The sequence below is a fragment of the Spea bombifrons genome, chromosome 1 (assembly GCF_027358695.1).
Source record: "Spea bombifrons isolate aSpeBom1 chromosome 1, aSpeBom1.2.pri, whole genome shotgun sequence".
Classification (NCBI taxonomy): domain Eukaryota; kingdom Metazoa; phylum Chordata; class Amphibia; order Anura; family Pelobatidae; genus Spea; species Spea bombifrons.
This window is the reverse complement of record NC_071087.1, coordinates 151,352,465-151,373,385: the sequence shown is the minus strand read 5'-3', so window position 1 is coordinate 151,373,385 and position 20,921 is coordinate 151,352,465. Positions and strand designations below refer to the sequence as shown.

At 41.2% G+C, this 20,921-nt stretch overlaps 1 protein-coding gene across 2 annotated transcripts; it reads right to left on the bottom strand.

Moving 5' to 3' along the window:
- Positions 1-278: 278 nt before the first annotated feature.
- Positions 279-9,082, bottom strand: HMGCS1 (3-hydroxy-3-methylglutaryl-CoA synthase 1). Of its 2 annotated transcripts, none has more exons than XM_053448084.1 (10): positions 8,957-9,082; positions 4,579-5,036; positions 4,097-4,222; positions 3,642-3,806; positions 3,239-3,407; positions 2,704-2,874; positions 2,509-2,615; positions 2,273-2,398; positions 1,776-1,939; positions 279-1,450 (listed from the first exon to the last, which is right to left on the bottom strand). In XM_053448084.1, exons 2-10 carry the CDS (start codon positions 5,024-5,026, stop codon positions 1,364-1,366), a joined length of 1,563 nt encoding a protein of 520 aa, XP_053304059.1. In that variant the 5' UTR covers positions 5,027-5,036; positions 8,957-9,082; the 3' UTR covers positions 279-1,363. The 2 variants fall into 2 exon arrangements, with proteins under 2 accessions (XP_053304059.1, XP_053304058.1); XM_053448083.1 differs by lacking the exon at positions 8,957-9,082 and adding an exon at positions 6,145-6,169.
- Between the last annotated feature and the right edge of the window lie 11,839 nt (positions 9,083-20,921).

Sequence of the window (20,921 nt, the reverse complement as noted above, 5' to 3'; positions counted from 1 at the left end):
TACTTGCAACCGCCCAATATATACCGACCCAACTACCCACAAGGCGTAGTTTGCAGCGGCACCCCTGTACATTATCCTCAATCTCAATTCCGTCGGTATATTCAAACATGTTCTCTTTAAACCTTCTCACAACGCTGCAGAAACCACAAAGCAACCCGATCGGGCAGCTGCTTCTTCCCAAGAGAACCAGGGAGCAAAAGGCAAAGATGTCTGTGTCCTTCCATTTTCTGCTAGCCTAACCATATGGTAAGCAAACACGAAGAATAAAGTCCAGAAACATCGTGAAAAAAACACAACTTTATTTGTTAAAGTTTTTACATCACTTGCGAATATCTCGGTACCTTCTTATTAGAAGGAATTTCATTCGTTTAACCATTTTGTTCCATTTGTATTAAAATTTACAATTGTCCCATATTCGACCACCACATTGCCTTAAGAATATTACATTAGTGTATTTGTAAATTTGGGAATCTGGAAACTGTACAAAATGAGAAGTTGTGGCATGAAAAAAAGAAAAAAAATATTCAAAAATAAAATTATACTGTAAGTAAAAACAGCAGTGATGTTCACCTACCACATTACACTAAAACCTTGGTATGGTTGGGTAACCTTCTCTACCCAGTTACACAGTTGTCTAAAATTCCCTTCAATACAATTATCTGAAGTCATACGAAACATTATACACGGTAAGATTAACACAATTAAAAAGAAAACACACCAAACTTTACAGGATCTTCTCTACATTTTTACAAGCTAGTTGAGCTCTTGCCCATCAATTTAGCACCAATGTGATCTTAAATGCATCTGCGCGGTGAGTTTAGATAATCAAATGACCGTATCTGCAACACCAAGACGATTAAGTCATGTAGAAATAAATATGTGAGGTACTTGGTTCGTGTCAGACTAAATACAACACACAGGTATTGTAAAACAAGGACATACGGGATCAGTTCTTCAAAACAATAATTCCCATCCCACCCGCATATTGTAAGGTGCATCACAATTACAAGTCAGAGGTGTTCATGCAGCCACCTCTGGGGCCAACAGCTGATGAGAGGCAGTCAGCTATAGTTATCCAAGCACAGTAGAGTAAGCATGGGTAAAAACAGCCACACAGGACCAACTCCCCAATGTCACAGGGGGACTGAATTGCTCATTGAGACATCCAAACCAATAGAGATACCTCACCATCCCTTTTAAATAAGAGAAAATAGTAAGCCTTTGCAGACAGATGAAACGAGGAGTATAAAGCACTTGGTCTGTACATCCTTGTCACGTGTTACAGCTGTAGGTTCCTTAGCGCTGCACGTATCATACAAATAAAAGGTGCCGATTGATTACATTTCATGGATCCAGAGGTTTATCAGTGTTCTCCGTTGCTAACAGAGATGGCCTCGGCTTCAGATGCTCCGGGGATTCTTGGGACCTTCTTGGCGGGGCTTGGAAAATGCTGTGCAGAAAAAAAATTAAATTAACGCATCACAAAGCAAAAACCTTAATTGCCAACAAACAGTATGCAACTAAAAAAGGATATTATGGGGTTGGCATAATGCAGTTGAATAAAATCTTGTGCAAACTCCCATATTTTATGAATACCCAAGTGTATCATTGTTTATATGACAACACTCAGATAATTCAGTTCACAAGCAATATCACTTAGGCAGCCAAGGAATATCAGCGAAGATGGTAAAAGCCCCTACTATGTTTTGCATCTCAAAAAGAACGCAAATCGTCTTAAAGCTGAATGATTTGTAGAATAAGGTATAGTGTAATACCTCATTAGCACTGCTTGCGTGGACGGATTCCAGGGCTGCATCCAATGGCCGATCGCTCATCAAAGAACTGCGGGCATAGTATCTCCTGTGCTTCTCATCCACACGGACCAGATACCACGTTCCGTCAAACAAGTCATCCACAGACCCCTGAGGAATATAATTGGCTGCGAGAGAAAAAAAAAAGCCAGATGAGACTTAGAGGGGACTATCCGGTCATTTCAATGTCAATGGGTTCTAGGTTCTGAATACTCTAAATCCTTTAAAATACTTAAAAAGCAGGAATGGGGGGGAGCCAGATGCCAGGAAGCAGCTCAAGAAAAGACTTGGGAAATATAAGTGGCAAGGTTTTGTTGTCTTTTTTACAAGGGAAAAATGAGGACAACACTATTTTTTTGCGTCAGTGACCAGACAGTTTAAATAAAAAAAATGAATATAGGTCTAAATTAATTGCCACAGGTTAGATAACACACTTGAGCAACCAAAAGCCCATGTAGTACCTAAATGATGTGTGTCTTCCCTTAGCTTCATGTTTTCTGCAAAGACACTGGGTGAGACATTCTTCCTGGAGTCCAGTCTCGCCTTCAGATCAGACAGACTTGAGGTCACCTTGTCCAGAGATGAACCTGGAACCAAGAAAAAGAGGAATTTTTGCAGTACTTCTGCTGACAAAGAAACAAATTGATTATGATTTGAAGTCCTGGTGTCATTAATATGTTTATCTGCCACCCCTTACCTGGCATTGCATCTTGACTAACTCTAATAGAATACAGAGTAGCAGCAAAGCCTGATCCATACGAAAATAATCCGATCCTCTGCCCTGCCAACTGCTGTGATGTGTACCTGCACACAAAACAAGTGTTAAAGGGACATTCAGAAAATGAACAATACAACTGTAATTAAAGGTTGGTTTATACGAGAACAAACTTACTGAGCAAGCACAGAGGAGAGGCATCCATACACGGACGGCGTGTACATATTCCCATTTTCCCTGGACACTAGCAGAGACGCTTTGGTTTTCTCATTGAAAATCTCAGAGCTGGCCTTCAAAAAAGCCTTCTCCACATCTCTGTCAAAATAAGTGTCTTCCAGTTTTACATCCCTGGCAGAAAAAAAAAACAGAACCAAATGAATAAAATGCAGAAAGAAGATTTTAGGATTGGCTCCATTATATAAATTACAGGATTTCCATCGCTCTTTCCTAATGAACCCCTTCAAACCACGAATGTAATGTTTTCTGCCCTATAACACATTTAAATAGATGCATTTTACTGGCAGCAGAAAAAAGCAAAAATCTTTATAAATAAAATGTATTTTATTTAGCATTTAAATTATCTACAGTGTTTTTTGCAGCAGACTGGCACAGGAACGTTACCCATCAGTCTAATCAACTTTGTTGTGTAGAACGTTAAGGGTTCAAGACACGTTCAACACGTATGTATGTAATAACTTCAATCAATTCTTACCGGAAGGCATCCAAGCCAAGGTAAACCCCATCCTCTGTGTTTGGATTGGGATCGCTAATGAAATCATTTAATAACAAACGGGCGAGAGATTTCTGGACAAGCTTGCAGTAAGGAGAGTGAAAGACCATGAAACCAAAGTCATTCAGGGTGAAGGGTTTATCATTTCCCTCTAAAAAGAAAAAAATAATATATATTAAAATTGTGGACACAAACTTGTATTACAGAGCAAAGTGTATATAAATTGCAAGAATTCAAGAATAAAGTCATTTGAAACAGGGATAGTCCTATTAAAACTGGTTTCCACAAAGTGTTGGGACTTCCTTCATAGCATTTAATTATATTTTATTATTATATATAAGGAAGCCTAAGTGATACAGCAACATAAACGAGACCCTAGACCAACCTTTTTGCCACTGGGCATGAATCTTCTTGCGGTAGGTAGAGTAGCAGCGATCCAGCGCGCTCAGGTAACACTCAATGGAAAGCTTCCCGTCCACGACGGGATACTCAGACACCATGTCGGGTTTGTAGAAATCATACGCATGTTGCATGTGCGTCCCACGCAGGCCTGAAAAATCAGGTACGTTTAGTATCTAAAGAGAAATTAACTTGGACAATAAAGGTAAAATCGCCGGTAAAAGCATAAAACCGATTTACGTGACCTTAAGAGTAAGTAAGAAAACACAAACGCCCCATTCAGTGTTTCTCTGCACATTGAGGGGTTAAAATCTGGGCTGTTTAACGTAATATTTGACATATAACTCGATTTAGAATGATGGGGATTTACTGCAAATACTTTGTTTATGCCTACAAAACATGCTTTTGCCCCAAGTTTTTATTATATATACATAAAAGTACCTCTTTCCAGTACTAGAGGGGCATTTGGTCCCACCAGCATGGCCACAGCTCCAGCTCCTCCAGTCGGCCTGGCACTACCCGTGGCATAAACGGCTATGTCTCCAGCAACCACCAGCGCATAGCGACCTGTGGGAGAGACGCGGAGAAGTACAGAGATTAACAGACTGCACAAGGTAACCAGGTATACACAGCCAGAGACACCATACTCATGTTTATATATAAAGACACAGAAAGGGGGGTACAGGTGATCATTATGATCGCGGTACAGTAGGTACGCATACATTAGGAGAGCCTACAGCTTTCTCCCGGCACTGAGATCGGAAACATCCTGTACTTTATGTGATGTGCCTCCTCCTTCAGGCCAAATCTTACACAACTACAAGAATTGACGGCAAGAACATACAGTACACAGTACAGTACATTGAGATAAGATCTTGATCGTGTATCCAGAGTAAATCAGAATATTAAAATATACAACGTACCATCCCAAGAGCTCGATTCCACCCAGTTGACGGCATTAAAGAGAGCTGCTGTGCCTCCGTAGCAGGCGTTCGTTGTGTCGATGCCTTCCACATCCGTATTCCCAGAATCTTCAAAGAGCTGCATGAGGACGGTCTTCACAGACTTGGACTTGTCGATGATCGTCTCCGTCCCCACCTCCAGCCTGCCGACGCTGTCGTACGAGAGGCTGTTCCTCTCCATCAGCCTCTGGACGACGGTCAGGCAGAGCGAGTTGATATCTTCTCTGTCGGAACAGAAGCCCATTTTGGACTGGCCCAGACCGATCGTGTATTTCCCTGCACTGACGCCATCAAACTTCTCAAGCTCCTCCTGGTCAACATACTGCGCCGGGAAGTAGATCTCTATGGCTACTATTCCAACGTCTTTAGGCCAGGAGGATTCGCCTGCGGCAGGGAGGGATCCGGGCATGTTGAATAACCTAAGAGACACAGAAAACCTGGTTATTTTAAAGGAATTTTACTGATTTATACTGGGCCTTCCCCATCGTTCTTGTAGCAGAAACGTGCCAAAGTCTGCCCTTTAGAATAACCAACGCTGTTGTATTTAATAAACATTAAAGTCTTAAGGAAGCGAATAAAATATGCATTATAAATTACTGAGCAGACAAAAGCTTTCCAAATGTTGGTTCCAGAGAAGAAGCAGATGGATCGGGGTTAAAAGAGGAGACGGGTGGATTAATGCTGCTGCAGAGCAATGACTCCCAGGATGCTCAGGCAGCACCATAGCAGATGTGCTTTTGGAATAGGGGAGCGGGTCGTTTTGGGCTCCCTGGCGTTTAAAAAAAAGATATAAGTTTTATTTTAATCCAGATTGTTTGCCGAGTTATTTGTCTCACCTGCCTTCTAAGTCAGCATGCACACGAAGGGCACGTGAGAACAACACACGAGTTACACGCCTATATCATTAGAAGTTAATTAACATGCAATGTACTTTTGGGGTTTGTCTTGATACTGCAGTATCTGCGACAATAATAATTTGTATTCATTAAAGAAACACCCCAGTGATGAACACGTGCGAGGAGTAAATACACAGCAAATAACTGTCAGGAGCCATCGGGTGATTTTCTTTGTGTTCAAACAAATTAAACAATAAAAATTAAAAAAAAGGATTTGGTTTTTGTTATTAATGTTTAGAAACCGTTAACAGAAACTTTGAAACATAGAATCCTAAATAAGTTGTCTTAGCTCCAGGACAGCCATATGCTTCCCCCATGCATGTTTAAATTCCGTCATTGTATTAACCTTTGCCACTTCCAATGGGGAGCATTTCCACTTATCTACCACCACATCAGTAAAGTAAATCGTCCTTACATCACATGACACCTAAGCCTCTTAACCTCCAGTTTTAGATTATGACCTCCTGTCCTCCTGCACTTAGTTAAATACCTTGTCACATCGCTCTTTCAAGCTATACGCACAGATCTGCTGATTCAAATGAATAAAAATACGCAGCTATTAATACGCACAGCTACGGCTATTACAGTAACGCAGCGTCAGACTACCGCTAACAGACGGTGGGCCTCCTACCGCAGACGATGCCCGGCCAGCTCTCCTGCGTCCCGAACAGTCACTGAGAGGTCACTCGCACATCTCATCCAACCGATCAGTCAGCCCTGCACAGGCTACGCCCGGAAGTAGACATGTGCTCTAAGAGTGTCATGGGACACTAGGCTGAACCAGCTTCCGAGGCCGCCATTTTTAAAGTGGGCAAAGGCTTATTAACCCTATGCCCTGCTCAAGCAGACGTTCCGTTTTAGCCAAAGGACTCACACGGTACAGCTTTTAGGCAACAGGGACACGCTAGTGCCGCGCCGGCGCTCTATAAAGCCCCTTGCACATTGGGGGAAAGGAGTTAACTAACCAGCGAACAAGCAAGTCCGCCATATTTTGGTTGGCTAAAAACTGGCGCACGCGTCACATAGCGCATGCTCGTAAACCTAGGCAGGGCGCAGATGGGCATATACACGATGGGCAGCTTTCGCGTTAATTAAAACACAAATATACAATGACTATATACTAACCATTCATCTACTTTCACGAGAGGGAGAATATGGATCGGTATATAGTATATATGTAATGGTACGCATTATCAGTCCCTACCCTGCTGTTTTCAGGAAGAATATCTTGAAGATGCCCAAGCATAAATGATTAAAATGTACCGAGCTGTGGAGTAGGAGATCTCCATTTATTGCCTCAGCAATCAGCCCACAACATATTTGCCCCTGGGGCAGGTGTCACTGTTGGGGCCTTTACAAGAATAGGACAGCTTTACAGCTTATTAATAATTCCCATTCTCCTGACACATTGCCACCATTCTAAAAACAGATATATTGGTCTATGGTACTGAAGTTATAGTTACCCAACAGCCGGAGTGATCAGTTGGCTATCCATGTTCTCTACGATCAAACAGCACATCGCAGTTACAGGAGCCTCTATCAATCCGGATTGAGTGTCATCAGCATTCTCCACCTTGAGGAGAAGCTGCAGTAAGGCACCGAGGGCTCGTGACGTGCACCACAGAACTCAGGTTACAGAGCAAGTACATTATTAATGAAATTAGATTCATGTTCTTACGAACCAACAAACCTTTCTGCCTTGACAGGTAGACATGCAACAGCCTGTCAGACTGAGAAAGACATGACTTAGTCTCCACCACTCTAAATACACGGCTAACCGGTCTCTCTGCTCACCCAATGATCTCCGCCTGTCTCTTCCCTGATTTCCAGTTCTAATGCACACTTGCAAGATGTCTCTAGGGCTGCCCCTATCCTCTGGAATGCCCTCCCCGGCTTATCCGCCTTTCCCCCGCCCTCAATCATTCAGAAAATCCCTCAAGACCCACTTTCTTTAGGGACACCTACGAACTTACGTGCTACCCCCCCCCCTTATTCCTTAACTCACCTCTCCCACTCTTAGATAATACCTATACCAGTGCAGCTGGTCCCGCACACCACTAGATTGTAAGCTCTTTTGAACATGGCCCTCCTTACCTCTTGTTCCTATAAGTCAATTGTTATGTTATATGTAACTTGTTATGTCCAGTTTACCCATTGTACAGCACTATGGAATATGATGGTGCTATATAAAAGAAACATTAATAATCCCATTAAGTTTTCCCATAAAGCAGCCATTCACAATACCTAAAGACTCCAGAACGTCTCATTAAACAGCATTTGTACTGAAATAGGTAAAGACGTCTTTGCCGTAGCCACCAGTTCCTCAGTGGAAAACCCACTCTAAAAGACAACTTCTTCTAGCCACACTGATGTTACACAATAACAAAATCATGAGGGGAAGTGGGACATTTCTTCAGAGAAAAGTCTGTTCTTTCAAGATTCTGGGAAACGTAGAACAGGATTTAACACCAACAGTAACGCAGGGTGGAACGAATGAAAGATGGCCAGCTGCTTAAAGAAACGTGGCTGCCGGTTACCAGGATTTGCTGGCCATTTCCAGGCGATGCTTGTTACCCGGATAGGGAGGTAGTTACCTTCATGACAAACACAACCCTTGGAAAGTATATAAATCACTACGTTGCTGCTCCAGATGTGCACACAGCGCACATACCTGGTAGATATAGTCCAAAGCATGTCAAACATGCAGATTACTAAAGTGTTACCCTCGGGGAAGACTGCATACTAACTATATTACCCCCCAGGTAAGTAGGTTCTGCATGCTACTAGTAGAGTTACCCCCAGGTAAGTAGGGTCTGCATGCTACCAGTAGAGTTACCCCCAGGTAAGTAGGTTCTGCAAGCTACTAGTAGAGTTACCCCCTAGTAAGTAGGTTCTGCATGCTACTAGTAGAGTTACCCCCTCAGTAAGTAGGTTCTGCACGCTACTAGTAGATCTACCCCCCAGGTGATTAGGTTCTGCACGCTACTAGTAGATTTACACCCCAGGTGATTAGGTTCTGCACACTACTAGTAGAGTTACCCCCAGGTAAGTAGGTTCTGCATGCTACTAGTAGAGTTACCCCCAGGTAAGTAGGTTCTGGACACTACTAGCAGAGTTACCCCCAGGTAAATAAGCTGCGCACATTTCCATTATCTCAGGTATGCAGGATACACATTCCTAGAAAGTTTACCCACATCACTAGTAGGGTACCTCCAGCTCACAACAGGATTAGCCGCGGGCACTGATGATATCCACCTCAGGGTTAGCCCGATATATTCACTAACTAGTGCTGGTGCCTCAAACTTCACATACTTTTGACAGACATTTACCCCGGTTATGCGTGTGTGATTTCCCCGTTACACGTTCTTAGCATATTACTAGTATTCCCAGGTAACCGGTAACAAAAACCACTAGCCGACCCGACATTGCCGTATCAGACTGACCTGTGCGTGGTGATGCTCCTGCGTGCGCGGCTACTTAGCGTCCCGATATACTACTCTGCACCGTGGGTGAGGAATAAGGTTTATAACTGCACCATCCCCGGTACTGCCCTGCCGCGCCACCACAAAGTATCCGCCTGAATGACAACTTCGCTCACCCAATGGGAAAGCCTGACGGAGACCGAACGCCCCACCGAGCCCACCCACAAGCGGCTTTAAACGACCAATCACAGATCCTTACCGGCAGTTTACTATGGGATGGTGTGAGAAAGTGACGTTGGATGGCCAGAGAGCCGCAGCCAATCGGAAGCAGCTCCCTACAGCAGCCAACCAATAGGAAAACGCGTCCGATTGCTGGCGAGGTCTTTGCGAGAGCTGCTGCTTGTCGAATGTCAGAGCGAGGAGGAGGTTGCCAGGCAACGATGAGAGCGGTTTAGTTGCTGGCAGGTGACAGCACATACTCGTGAATGATAAAAAGAAATGCGTAAAATAATCAAATATAATTAAAAGAAGAAGCACACACAGGCCGGTAATGGATGAGCATACTGTTCTAGGACATAGAACGGTGTGAAGAATGATAGGACTGAGGTTCCTGTAAAATTCTGAGGAGAGAGATCTTATCCTCACCACATACTGGTTCAGTTACTGAACCATGAGAAATATTCATAAAGAACGGTTCTGTTAAAATACACCTTATCACCAATGGGATTGCATAAGTACCAAGTTTCAGACGAACAGTTTCAGCATTTAAGTGCTATTATTATTTTTTATTGTTTTATTCAGCACCAGCATATTCAGTAGCGCTGTACAACGAAAAGAGAAAAAGAAAAGAAAACGTGATTCATCAGACCAGGCCACCTTCTTCCATTGCTCCGTGTTCCAGTTCTTATGCTCACATGCTCATTGTAGGCACTTTTATCAGTAGACAGGGGTCAGCATGGGCACCCTGACTGGTCTTTGGCTCTGTAGCCCCATACGGAATAAACTGCAATGCACTGTGTTCTGATACCATTCTATCACAACCAGCATTAACTTTTTCAGCAATTTGAGCTACAGTAGCTCGCCTGTTGGATTTGACCGCTCAGGCCAGCCTTCGCCCCCCACGTACATCAATGAGCCTTGGCCGCCCATAACCCTGTCACCGGTTCACCGCTTTTCCTTCCTTGCACCACTTTTGATTGGTACTGACCATTGTAGACCGGGAACATTTCCTTGGGCCCCACTCCACCCTCCCTAGCATGCAATCACTGTAGAAAGAAGACTTTGAGAGTCAGTGCGGTCTTCCCTGTTTTGGATTCTACCGTGACTTTGAGAGGTCCTCTCCCCCGTAATCATCCCCAGAGTCCCTTCGTCCCCTCATTCACTAAGCCACACATCTCTTTTACTTACTCCCTGTAGTTCAGGTATAAAACAAATAAACAACACATGTAAACAGCACTTCCACGTAGAGATCAACTGAATAAGACATACAAACCCTATATTTCCAGGTATACATAATATCAACTGGAATTCACATTTGAACTCAGGATTGAAGGTATAGATCAAATAAACAGAATCAGACATACGAATCCTGTATTCACAGGTATACATAAATGATGTATGGAAACATAGCATAGCAGACACAGATCAACAGAATAACACACAAACCCAGCTTTGCAGGTATAAATCAACTGGAAATCACATGTAAACTCAGCATTAAAGGTATAGATAAAACCCCCTAATTACAGGCATAGATCACAGGTTGCACACAGGGGCATAACTAGAAGCCTCAGGGCCCTGGTGCAAGAATCTGTTAAGGGCCACCCCCAACCCAATCTACCCCTTCTCACACCATCTACATCCTTCTCACACTATCTATCCCCTCTCCCTGCCCCCGCATTCTCACTATCTACCCTCTCCCCCTTCTCACTATTTACCCTCTCCCTACCCCCCTTTGTAGGTCACTTACCGTGCAGTCCTGTGGTAGGGGCGCGAGGCCTCTGTCTCGCTGCTCTGCTCACGGCTTTACTGCTGAGCGCCGGCATATGACATCATATGCTGGCGCTCAGCGTGAAGTGCCGGCACCAGAGACAGACGCCTCACGCTCCTACCACTGCAGTCAGGGCATCGCTGAGGCAGGCGGCGGCAGGGAGCAGAGGAGACAGAAGGGCGCTGAGCGGTTGCTGAAAACGACTGCTCTGCACCCCTTGGGCTCCCCTGACTGGCAAAACTCCAGGGCCCGGTCGCAGTCGCGACCCTGGTAGTTCCGCCACTGGTGGCACACCCCAAAGGCCAGCCCTGGTGTCCACATTCAAAACACCTTAGTGCCAGAGTTAAAGCAGTCATTAGTTATTCTAATATAAATTATTCAATATTTAATATATGCATGCTGTGTCATATTTGGGCGTGCAAGTTTAGTGTATTTCATTAGTTTGCATATTTTTATCGATTATTGATTAATTGGTATCATAACACCCAGTTATATAAATATATGTTATGTATTTCCTTTTCAGCACTCTGTGCTTTACAAAGATATCAAAAATCTAATTAGGTAATGCAGTAGGGTAGGACAAAACATCAAGTTTATGTGATTGTGACCTATTGATGTTACCAGCTGTTTATGTAACTGGATGGAAACATAACAAAAATTGACTATTTACATAATTTACTTTGTAAACATATCTATGTATATACTTTATTGTGACATAATAAAGTACACAATACAATACAGACACAATACAGGCTGAGTATCCCTTATGCGAAATGCTTGGGGCCAAACGTATTTTGGATAAGGGACAATAACGATAACGTATTTCTCTTTAACCCCTTAAGGACAATGGGCGGTCCCTAAACCCATTGAAAACAATGCATTTTGAGCACGTACATGTACGGGCTTTGTCATTAAGGGGTTAAACTTGTGTCCGCTCTGTGGTTCAGGCTTCCCCAGAGCACTTCCGCTCCCTTTTCTGGACCAGAAGTGCTCTGGGAAACCAAGGAGCACAAACCAGAAGTGTTCTGGGACCACGGAGAGAAGCCTGAACAACAGAGAAGAGAGCAGGAAGACTACAGGAGTGGTTAGATAACACTCTCCTGTCCCTCCTCAGTCGTGAGTATAACTTATCTGAATTTCCTTTATGTGGAAAAAAAATTGTTTTCAGATTATTCCAGATAAAGGATTTTCGGATAAAGAATACTCAACCTGTAATATACTAATACCCAACAACCAAAATGGTGTTTCATAGTGTCACTTTGCATGTTAGTTTCAGGGACAGGAGATGACATATGATGAGTGGAGATGTTCAGTGGTGGAAGCCTGTACTAGAATGGACATGGTTAATGTAGGTAAATTCAGCCATGAATAGTAGGGTTACGCAATAATCTTAAACAAATGGACATTTTGTGCAATGAAAGACATATTAGGCCACCAGAAGGGGTTTCTGACTCTACTGGGTGTTCTACCAAAGCTGCACAGCTGTTGTTGAACTACCACTTCCATGATATTGTGTCAGCATTCTAAAATGAGATATATGTATATACGAGTTGTAGTTGCCCAGGATCTGGCATAACTGGTTGGCTACAAAATAAATTACAAAAACTAAATTACTCTACATGAGCCCCTCTAAAAAATCTATACTGGGCTACATAAGAGACTCCACTATTTGCAAGGATTTCTTCTAAATGTTTAGGTTGACTTGAAAGACATAAGGAGTCTCTGCAAAAATCATAACACTTACAAAAAAATAGACCTATCACTTAAGGACTGTAGAGTAAAAATACATAACACCGCACAGATGGAACCACTCTATGGTGGAAGTAGCTCACTAGGCATCATATGCAACATAAGCAATAATATCTTGTATGCTGGCATTTACATTGATACATGTACTATTTTATAGTAAGGCAGAGGTTTGATTTGCGGTTGTGACAGAGGGAATCAATCTGCCCAGAATCACCAGTGCCTATGCTCTGGGTGATTCACATCAAAAGTAATATGATGCCCATTTTGCGGCGGTGGATAATATGTACACTCATACGCTGACAAATGCAGTTAAGGGAAGCAGAATAATGTGCACAAGCCTAATTTCTTGTACCATTTGGATCCCATACAATTTTCCATGTAGCAGTCTCTCATGATGTGTTAAAAAGCCTAAAGACATCACAATATCTTACTAACACCGTTTACAGTGAAATAAATGAAGACATTTTTCTGCTAACCACCAGTTCCTCAGTGGAAACCAACCATAAAAGACACAACCTCTCGAAGCCATACTGATGTTACACAATAAGAAAATCCTAAGGGGGAAGTTGATTATAATTTCTGAGAGGTCTGTTCGTTCAAAAATACCAGGAAAATGCATAACAGAATTAAACAATCCAGTATTTAGTACATGGAGTGTATTAAGTGATTGCCTACTAAGTAATTAAGTGATTAAGGATGGCCTACTCCCTAAAATAAATATGGCTTGCCAATTACTAGCATCTACTGCAGGAAGGTTTGCATAGCCAATTTGCATACTCAAAAGCATGTTATGCAGATATAGAGGCAACCATTATATGAAAAAAAACAACCCTTGAAATGTTTATGACATGCGCACAGCTGGCAATACTGGACATAATGTACAATGATGTTAACACATTAGACCAACAGAAGGAGTGTCGGGACTAATGTCTGTAGAATTAGATGGGGTTAAGAAGGTACCTAGATCTGGACATATGTACATATTTTCCATGGGAAATCTTTTTATGTCCAGTAGAGAGAATGGTGTGTGTCTCAAGTCAACGCATTGGGATATGTTTAATGGAGCAAAATAAGGCACATCAAGCTTGTCATGGTTTTATGCATATGGCAGATCACAGACACAAAAACATATATTCAGCAAGGCGTTATTGCTTGGAAGTTGGCAAAAAAAAAAAAAAAACGACAGAAAAAACAACTCGTAAATTCAGTAAATCCAACTCACGTTGGTGTTAATGTGGATGAGGTTAAATAACATAAAACACCATAAGAGGCCACTCGACTTCTTAGTGAACAGACCCTAAAACCATTTTTAGGAACAGTATAGATTAAATAAAGAAAAGTAAATGAAGTCCCTTCTAGAAAATGACATCATTCTTGACACAGATGGCAAGCATTTATTTGGGTTGCAGAGAGCAAGGTCCTTGATGAATTCTGAGGCATCTGTTTCAACAACAAAGTGGTGTGCTAATAACACATCGGCTCTGGTAAACCCTTCGTTTTGTTGAAAGCCCTTTGTCCTTTTAATGTTCTTTTAACTCAGGTTTGGTGAGATCTGTAAGTATGTGAGCTATAGCAGAAACGTTCTGCATTCATTTTTGACAAAACTTAGCAAAGCCTAAAAATTTTTTATTGGTTGGTACAGATCAGGAGAAGAGATCCTCCACTTTTAATTAAGGACAATAGTCCATCGCTATACGGTACCCGACAGAGACAAATCAAAACCTAAGACATTCAAGTAATCTGTTGAAAACATGCTTCTTTATTTTATCATATAATTCATGGTTTCAAAGGCAAGTGAAAACTTGTTGTAAAAGTTTTATGTGTTTTTTAAGTGACTCAGAGTATATGAAAATATCAACAAGGTAAATGACAAATGACACAATCATGGTGATCTCGTGGGCACTGCTGCCGCTCTCTGCCCGAGCCTTTGATCACTCCTGTAGGAGTGATCATGCAGGCTTATCCCTGCAATCGCTGGTTTATCATAGGCAAATTTAGGGCCAAAGCTCAAAGTTCCTTCAGCCTCCACATAAAGTGTGACAATTCCTGACCCCCCCTTGATGCACAATCAGTCCACGAGAGTGACCATGCAGCATTAACCCCTTCAGCTTAAAGGGGTTAATACTTGTGTCTTCAGTCCCCACAAGCTTGTGAGGATCAAATGACAGTCAATGCTGTGCTCCTGTGCCAAAAGTGCTTCCATGTAACCGCTCTCAGTTAGACTCTGCAGAGCCTATCCTTAATGGACACCATTAATGGAGCACCTGCGTGGCTGGTGGGCTGCTCCAAATATGCACAACAAATCCAAATAGTGTAAAAGGCATACACATTCTGATTGAGAGTCTCAGTGGGTTTAAAAGCAGTGCAGCCTCCTTGGTAAGTAATCTCGCCATGTAAAATTAGATACTGCTTGTCTAAATTGGGGCACTTTGATGTAGTAGCTGGCTAATCAATATAGGGGCATATAGGGTGACAGAATCCCCAATATTTTTTGAATGACATTCGTTGGGTATGTTCTTATTTGTGTACTTATTGGTCATTATTATTTTAGCAGCAACTGAACAACCGGAGTCTAAATGTAAAAGCCTTTTATGCTGTTCGGTGTGTACTATCCTTTGTGTATATTTTAAGTGTTGATGCAAGCACGACATTGTAAAGTGCAATTGCTTGTATTGGTGAGTTCCACAAGAGCGATTAAAAAAAAAAATAAAAAAAAAGTGTCCCTCTTTTATACTTTTTGGCAGGTATGGATGTGCTGCAGCAAGCGATCTCCTTTTCTGGTTCTTCATGATGTTCTTCAGATCTTCAGATGTTGTGGGGCAAATACATGTAGGAATAAACACACAAATAACAATAGTGCAATACTGAAAAGGCAAAAAGATGTATAGGTGGGAGTTATGTTTATGCATTCCCAGGAAAAGATCTTTCTTTTATTCAAAGCTTCTAAAACAAATAATAAAAAATAAATCCAGTGGCACAATATCACCGTTTAAATGTTAAAAATCAAGAAGAGACACACTTACAAACTGTATTGCACACTATAATGTGCAAATTTACAAAATTACCAGCAGACCACTGCTACAGCACAAATCTTTTAAAATCCAGCATCCAATGTTGGTAATCTTTTTAAAAAGTTCCACAAACTGATGTAAAAATAATCTTCTGCTTTCCCCAAGTTAAAAAGTGTCTCCATACTTCATAATACCCGTGTACATCCTTATATGCTGGGAGATATGCCTACTTCCAGATTTTATCACTTGTTTCCATTAACCCTTTTGGTATCAGCCAGGGGCGGGCTGGGCCGGGGGGCAGGGGGGCAATTTCCCCCCAGGCCACCCGAAATCTAATCTAAACGGCCGCTGGGTGCTGATGCCGCCGGCCGGCGCTACTTTAATACTTTTTTTTTAAAATGTAATATGGCAAGCCAGATCGGCTATTAAATGAAAAAAAAAAATAGTATTAAAGCAGCGCCGGCCGGCGGCATCAGCACCCAGCGCCCGTATGCGATGGCCGCCAAGTGATGGGAGCAGCGTGAGGGGTGAAAGCTCCGCCCCCTCGCACTCACCTTTCACCCCTCACGCTGCTCCCATCACTATGCGGCCATCAGACTGCTGGAAATCGAATCTAAACGGCCGCTGGGTGCTGATGCTGCCAGCCGGCGCTACTTTAATACTTTATTTATTTATTTTTAATATGGCAAGCCCATCCGGCGTATTAAATAAATAAAAAAAAGGATTAAAGTAGCTCCGGCCGGTGGCATCAGCACCCAGCGGCCGTTTAGAACGGTTTTCCAGCAGTCTGATGGCCGCATAGTGATGGGAGCAGCGTGAGGGGTGAAAGGGGAGTGCGAGGGGGCGGAGCCACTTCACTTGACTTGCCCCCAGGCCTTAGGGTGCCAGCTCTCCCCTGGTATCAGCCATATACATCTTTAACCCCCAAGAGCACTTATCCCATCAGGGGGATATAGCTTCCTCCAGCCTCCCACATATGGATCCACAGCCCGCTAACTACTTAAAAGACATATATATAATGCCATTAGCTTGCAGCATTTGGGGGGGGGGGACCTGGGGCTCTGGCGCTGCTACAAAGATGATATACTATGAATTTGACAAGGGACATTGAATGGTTTGGTCAATTTTACTGAATATATAAATAATAACTGAGATTGTTTAAAATTCACAACTAATATTCACGAGTCACAATTTTTTTTGGATCTTACTTCATTTATAGACTATAACCCTCAGATGGAAATGGTTATATAGATTTTTCGGGTTGTCACCATCCAACTTGCAATTAATGATAAATAAAAGGAATTGCACTAATGATAGGGACTGTCAGGAGCAAAGCAGTGCATTGATAGATATGATTTTCTGAAAAACACTCTCCAGAGAAATTACTAAAGGAAACCCTACAGCAAGTTCATTCAAAGAATAGGAATGATCTGCTAAATGACAAAGGTAACCAGGATAAAAAATATTTTTCTTTCTTTTTTCTGACTAAATATAAAAAAAAGAGCATTAAAAGAAACGCCGGCCTATACTAAAACAAAATGAGATTTTAGGAAAAGCGATACCTGCTTTACCACAGGTAAGAAGTCTGAATCCTAAAACAAATCTTTGCCCTCAGTGTCTTACCAGATATAAAAGAGGCTATGCCAATAACTGGATTTATTAATAAAGACACTAAGAGGTTATTATAAGTGTGGAAGATGCAAAATTCGTAGGATCGGTAAATGCCAACCAAATAAAATGCCGAGACAGGGAAGTTATATGATATAAGACACTTCATCTACTGTAAATCAAAGAATGTGGTGTTTTTACTACAGTGCAATTGTGGAGCTCGGTACCTTGGAAGAACAACACAGGAATTGAGAGTAAGAGCCCTTGATCGGATCAGTGGCATCAAAAATAAAAGCATGAAACATAGTGTGCCGGCTTATTGCAATAAATGTAATACCTTTTCATTTGAAACATTCTGGGTGGTAGAGATAGATATAGTAAAACCACACTGGAGAGGAGGTGATATTCTATTGGCACTTACAAAATAAAGAAACATCTGGCAAAGACTCATTACAGAATTAGACACCCTGACATTTATGTAGGGTTATATTCCATCTCTGGTTTTATATATAATTTTATAAAATAATAATAATTTCCTTTTTATTAAAATAAAAAGAGGCTACATTGTTATAGGATTTAGATATATATCTCCAACATATGTTTTATATTTTTAATATCTCTAATATATTTGTAAGGAATATATAGTAATATTAGTGATTTCTGAACACTTAATAGTCTTCTTTATATTTATATACCGGTATATTGATATATATTTTTGTCCTTAAGTTACCTTCTTCATGGTAGGACATATACAAATTTATAATTTGTTTTACATTTCTATAGTGTCCATGCTGTCTATTTAGTATCTGTATATCTGCATATATAAATACATGATACTGTATATGCTGCAAGCTAATGGCATGATTTTAATATATATGTCTTTTAAGTTTCCCAAAATCTAAGCAATGTGCAGTAATTGCCAATAGGAATAGACCGCATCGATTATAAGACGACCCTGATTATAAGACGACCCCCCAAAATCTGAATATTATTTTATGAAAAAAAGAAAAAGCCTGAATATAAGATGACCCTATAGGAAAAAAGTTTTACCAGTAAATGTTAATTCATGTAAACTATGTGAACTATTGTTTGTTAATAAAAGCTATGATTGAGAAAAATATTTTGTTTTTATTTCCTTTTTTTTTCCTGCCCCTCCCCCCAGTTATGCAAATCTGCCCCAGGCTTGCCACTCTGCCCCATAAATGTCTTATACACCATATATGCCACTGTGCCCCATGATATGCCTTTTAACCCTCTAAATGCCACTGTGCCCCATGATACACCTTTTAACCCTCTATACGCCACTGTGCCCCATGATATGCCTTTTGACCCCCTAAGTGCCACTCTGCCTGCAGAAATACCTTATAAAAGGGGTTAAAAGGCATATTATGGGGCAGAGTGGCATATGGGGAGGTATAGGGCATTTCAGGAGGCAGAGTGGCGTATAGAGGGTTAAAAGGCATTTCTGGAGGCAGAGTGGCATTAAGGGGGTTAAAAGGCATTTCACAGAGCACTCTGCCTCCAGAAATGCCTTATGCCCCCCCATTTAACACTCCCTCCTCCAAGACAAGTTCCGCTCTACGTGAATCGCGTAGAGCTCTACACGCTGCCCGGACTAAGCACCGGGGACTCAGAAGCACCGGTAAGTTGGGAGGGCATACACAGGAGGATCCAGGTCCCCTGCATCGCTGCAGGGGATCTGGATCTTAGTCTCATAGTCAGACCTATTTGAGGTCTGATTATAAGACGACCCTGATTATAAGACGAGGGGTATTTTTCAGAGCATTTGCTCTGGAAGAAACCTCGTCTTATAATCGCGCAAATACGGTAAATACACCAAGGCACAAATATGAATAGATCAGAAACAAAAGTATATATTCCAGAATTCAATAACTACAAACATAAGATTATTTTTTTTTATATAAGTATTAATTGCACATTTATAACGTCAGTTGTCTTAAGAATTACTGTTTCGTATATACCTACAGTCACAATAAATTGGAAACCCTTGACGAATATAAAAAGATAAATAAGTGTATACTTTTCAAAAACTGCATTAATACTACCTAATTAGTCCAAATATTAAGTCAAAATATAAACACTCAAGCAATGTAGAAAAAATTGTAACGTTAAAAGAGGACAAAGAAAAAAAGTCTAGCAGCAACATGTAGAAATGAAATTTTCGAAACTGTGCAAATTCTTTTATGTATAAATACATAATGAAAAGGTAATGAAATATTAAACAAACATGATTATGAAATACAAATAAATACTCAATTCATGTAAAACCAGACCTGAGAACCAATGGATAACTACAAGAGGTAGAAATGTAAACCTTCAAAACTGTACAAATTTTACGACAACAAAATCCAATTAAAAATTAAACAAAAATGAACATCAAAACATGAAAAGTGCAGAAAACAAAACAGTGAACAAATGTAAACTTTACAAAGTGTACTCAGTTCACCAAAAAGTACAAACTGAACAGTACAAACAAATATTACACAAAATAATGAACTTGCTCACATTTGATTGAAATCTGACTTACCAAAGTGGTGTTCCGCAGAGGTCCTAGGAAGAACAGACACGTGGTCATGTAAAACAGGGTAATATCTTTGTGTACAATTGCCGGCCTCCATCAGTCGCAAGGTCTAAGCAACAAGAAACAGAAGCAGATATAATGTAGCGTAACTCTCATCAGTACACAAAGCGGCTGTGGAGTGGGGGCTAACCTTCCTAAACCAAACCACTGGGGGCGCTGTTTTTCCACTACACACACAAAACATATAATTTTAAATCAAAGTATGTTTGAAGAGATTGGTATAAGAAGACTTTTATACTTTTTAAAGTGTTTGTAAAAGAAAAAGATATCAGTGTCCTAGACTTTCTCTAAAACCACTGTTTATAGAAAAATACATGATGGGGCGCTCGTATATGGGGAGAAAAGAAGACAACAAACAGATAGTAACAAAATTATAAAATAATCCGAACAATAGGTAGTGCACTCACGAACCGACACATATGACAGCTCGTCTCAGAATTCTTTAATCAACTTCTGGGATCTCTAAAAGATAAAAGAGGCACATAAATGGCGCCGTATTACATACACCGCATAAACTGCGGTCAGCCAGCACAATTACAGGATCGCAGGCACATCTAATGTGATCAAAGGCAGTGTTGGTTTGAAGGTGTAAGGTCTGTCTGTTAAACGTTCCAGAGAATACTTTCTCAGAGGTCCTTGTGGTCCCTTAGTGGTCCCTCCAATGAAGACCCTTCAGTGTTAAAGTGCCAAATGCAAGGTGCAATCCTTCTAAAGGAATACAAAAAAATACATTATCTACAAACAATCCGTGCATCAGATGAAAACATCAATCATCCTCAACGTGCTTGGCCACTTTGTGTATTTTTGGCAAGGCATTGGCGAGTACGTGGGCTGCAGCTGTATGCAGGGGAAGTATTATTAATATATATTTTTTGATGCCTTGAGTGCTTGGGCTACAAGGATATTATTTTATTGTTTATTTCTGCTCCGTATAATGCATTTATTACAGATTGTGACCCTCTCGCTTTCCTTCATACAATTTTAAAATTATAGTTGCTGCTGTAAAATATTTTAAAGATGTTTCTCTTA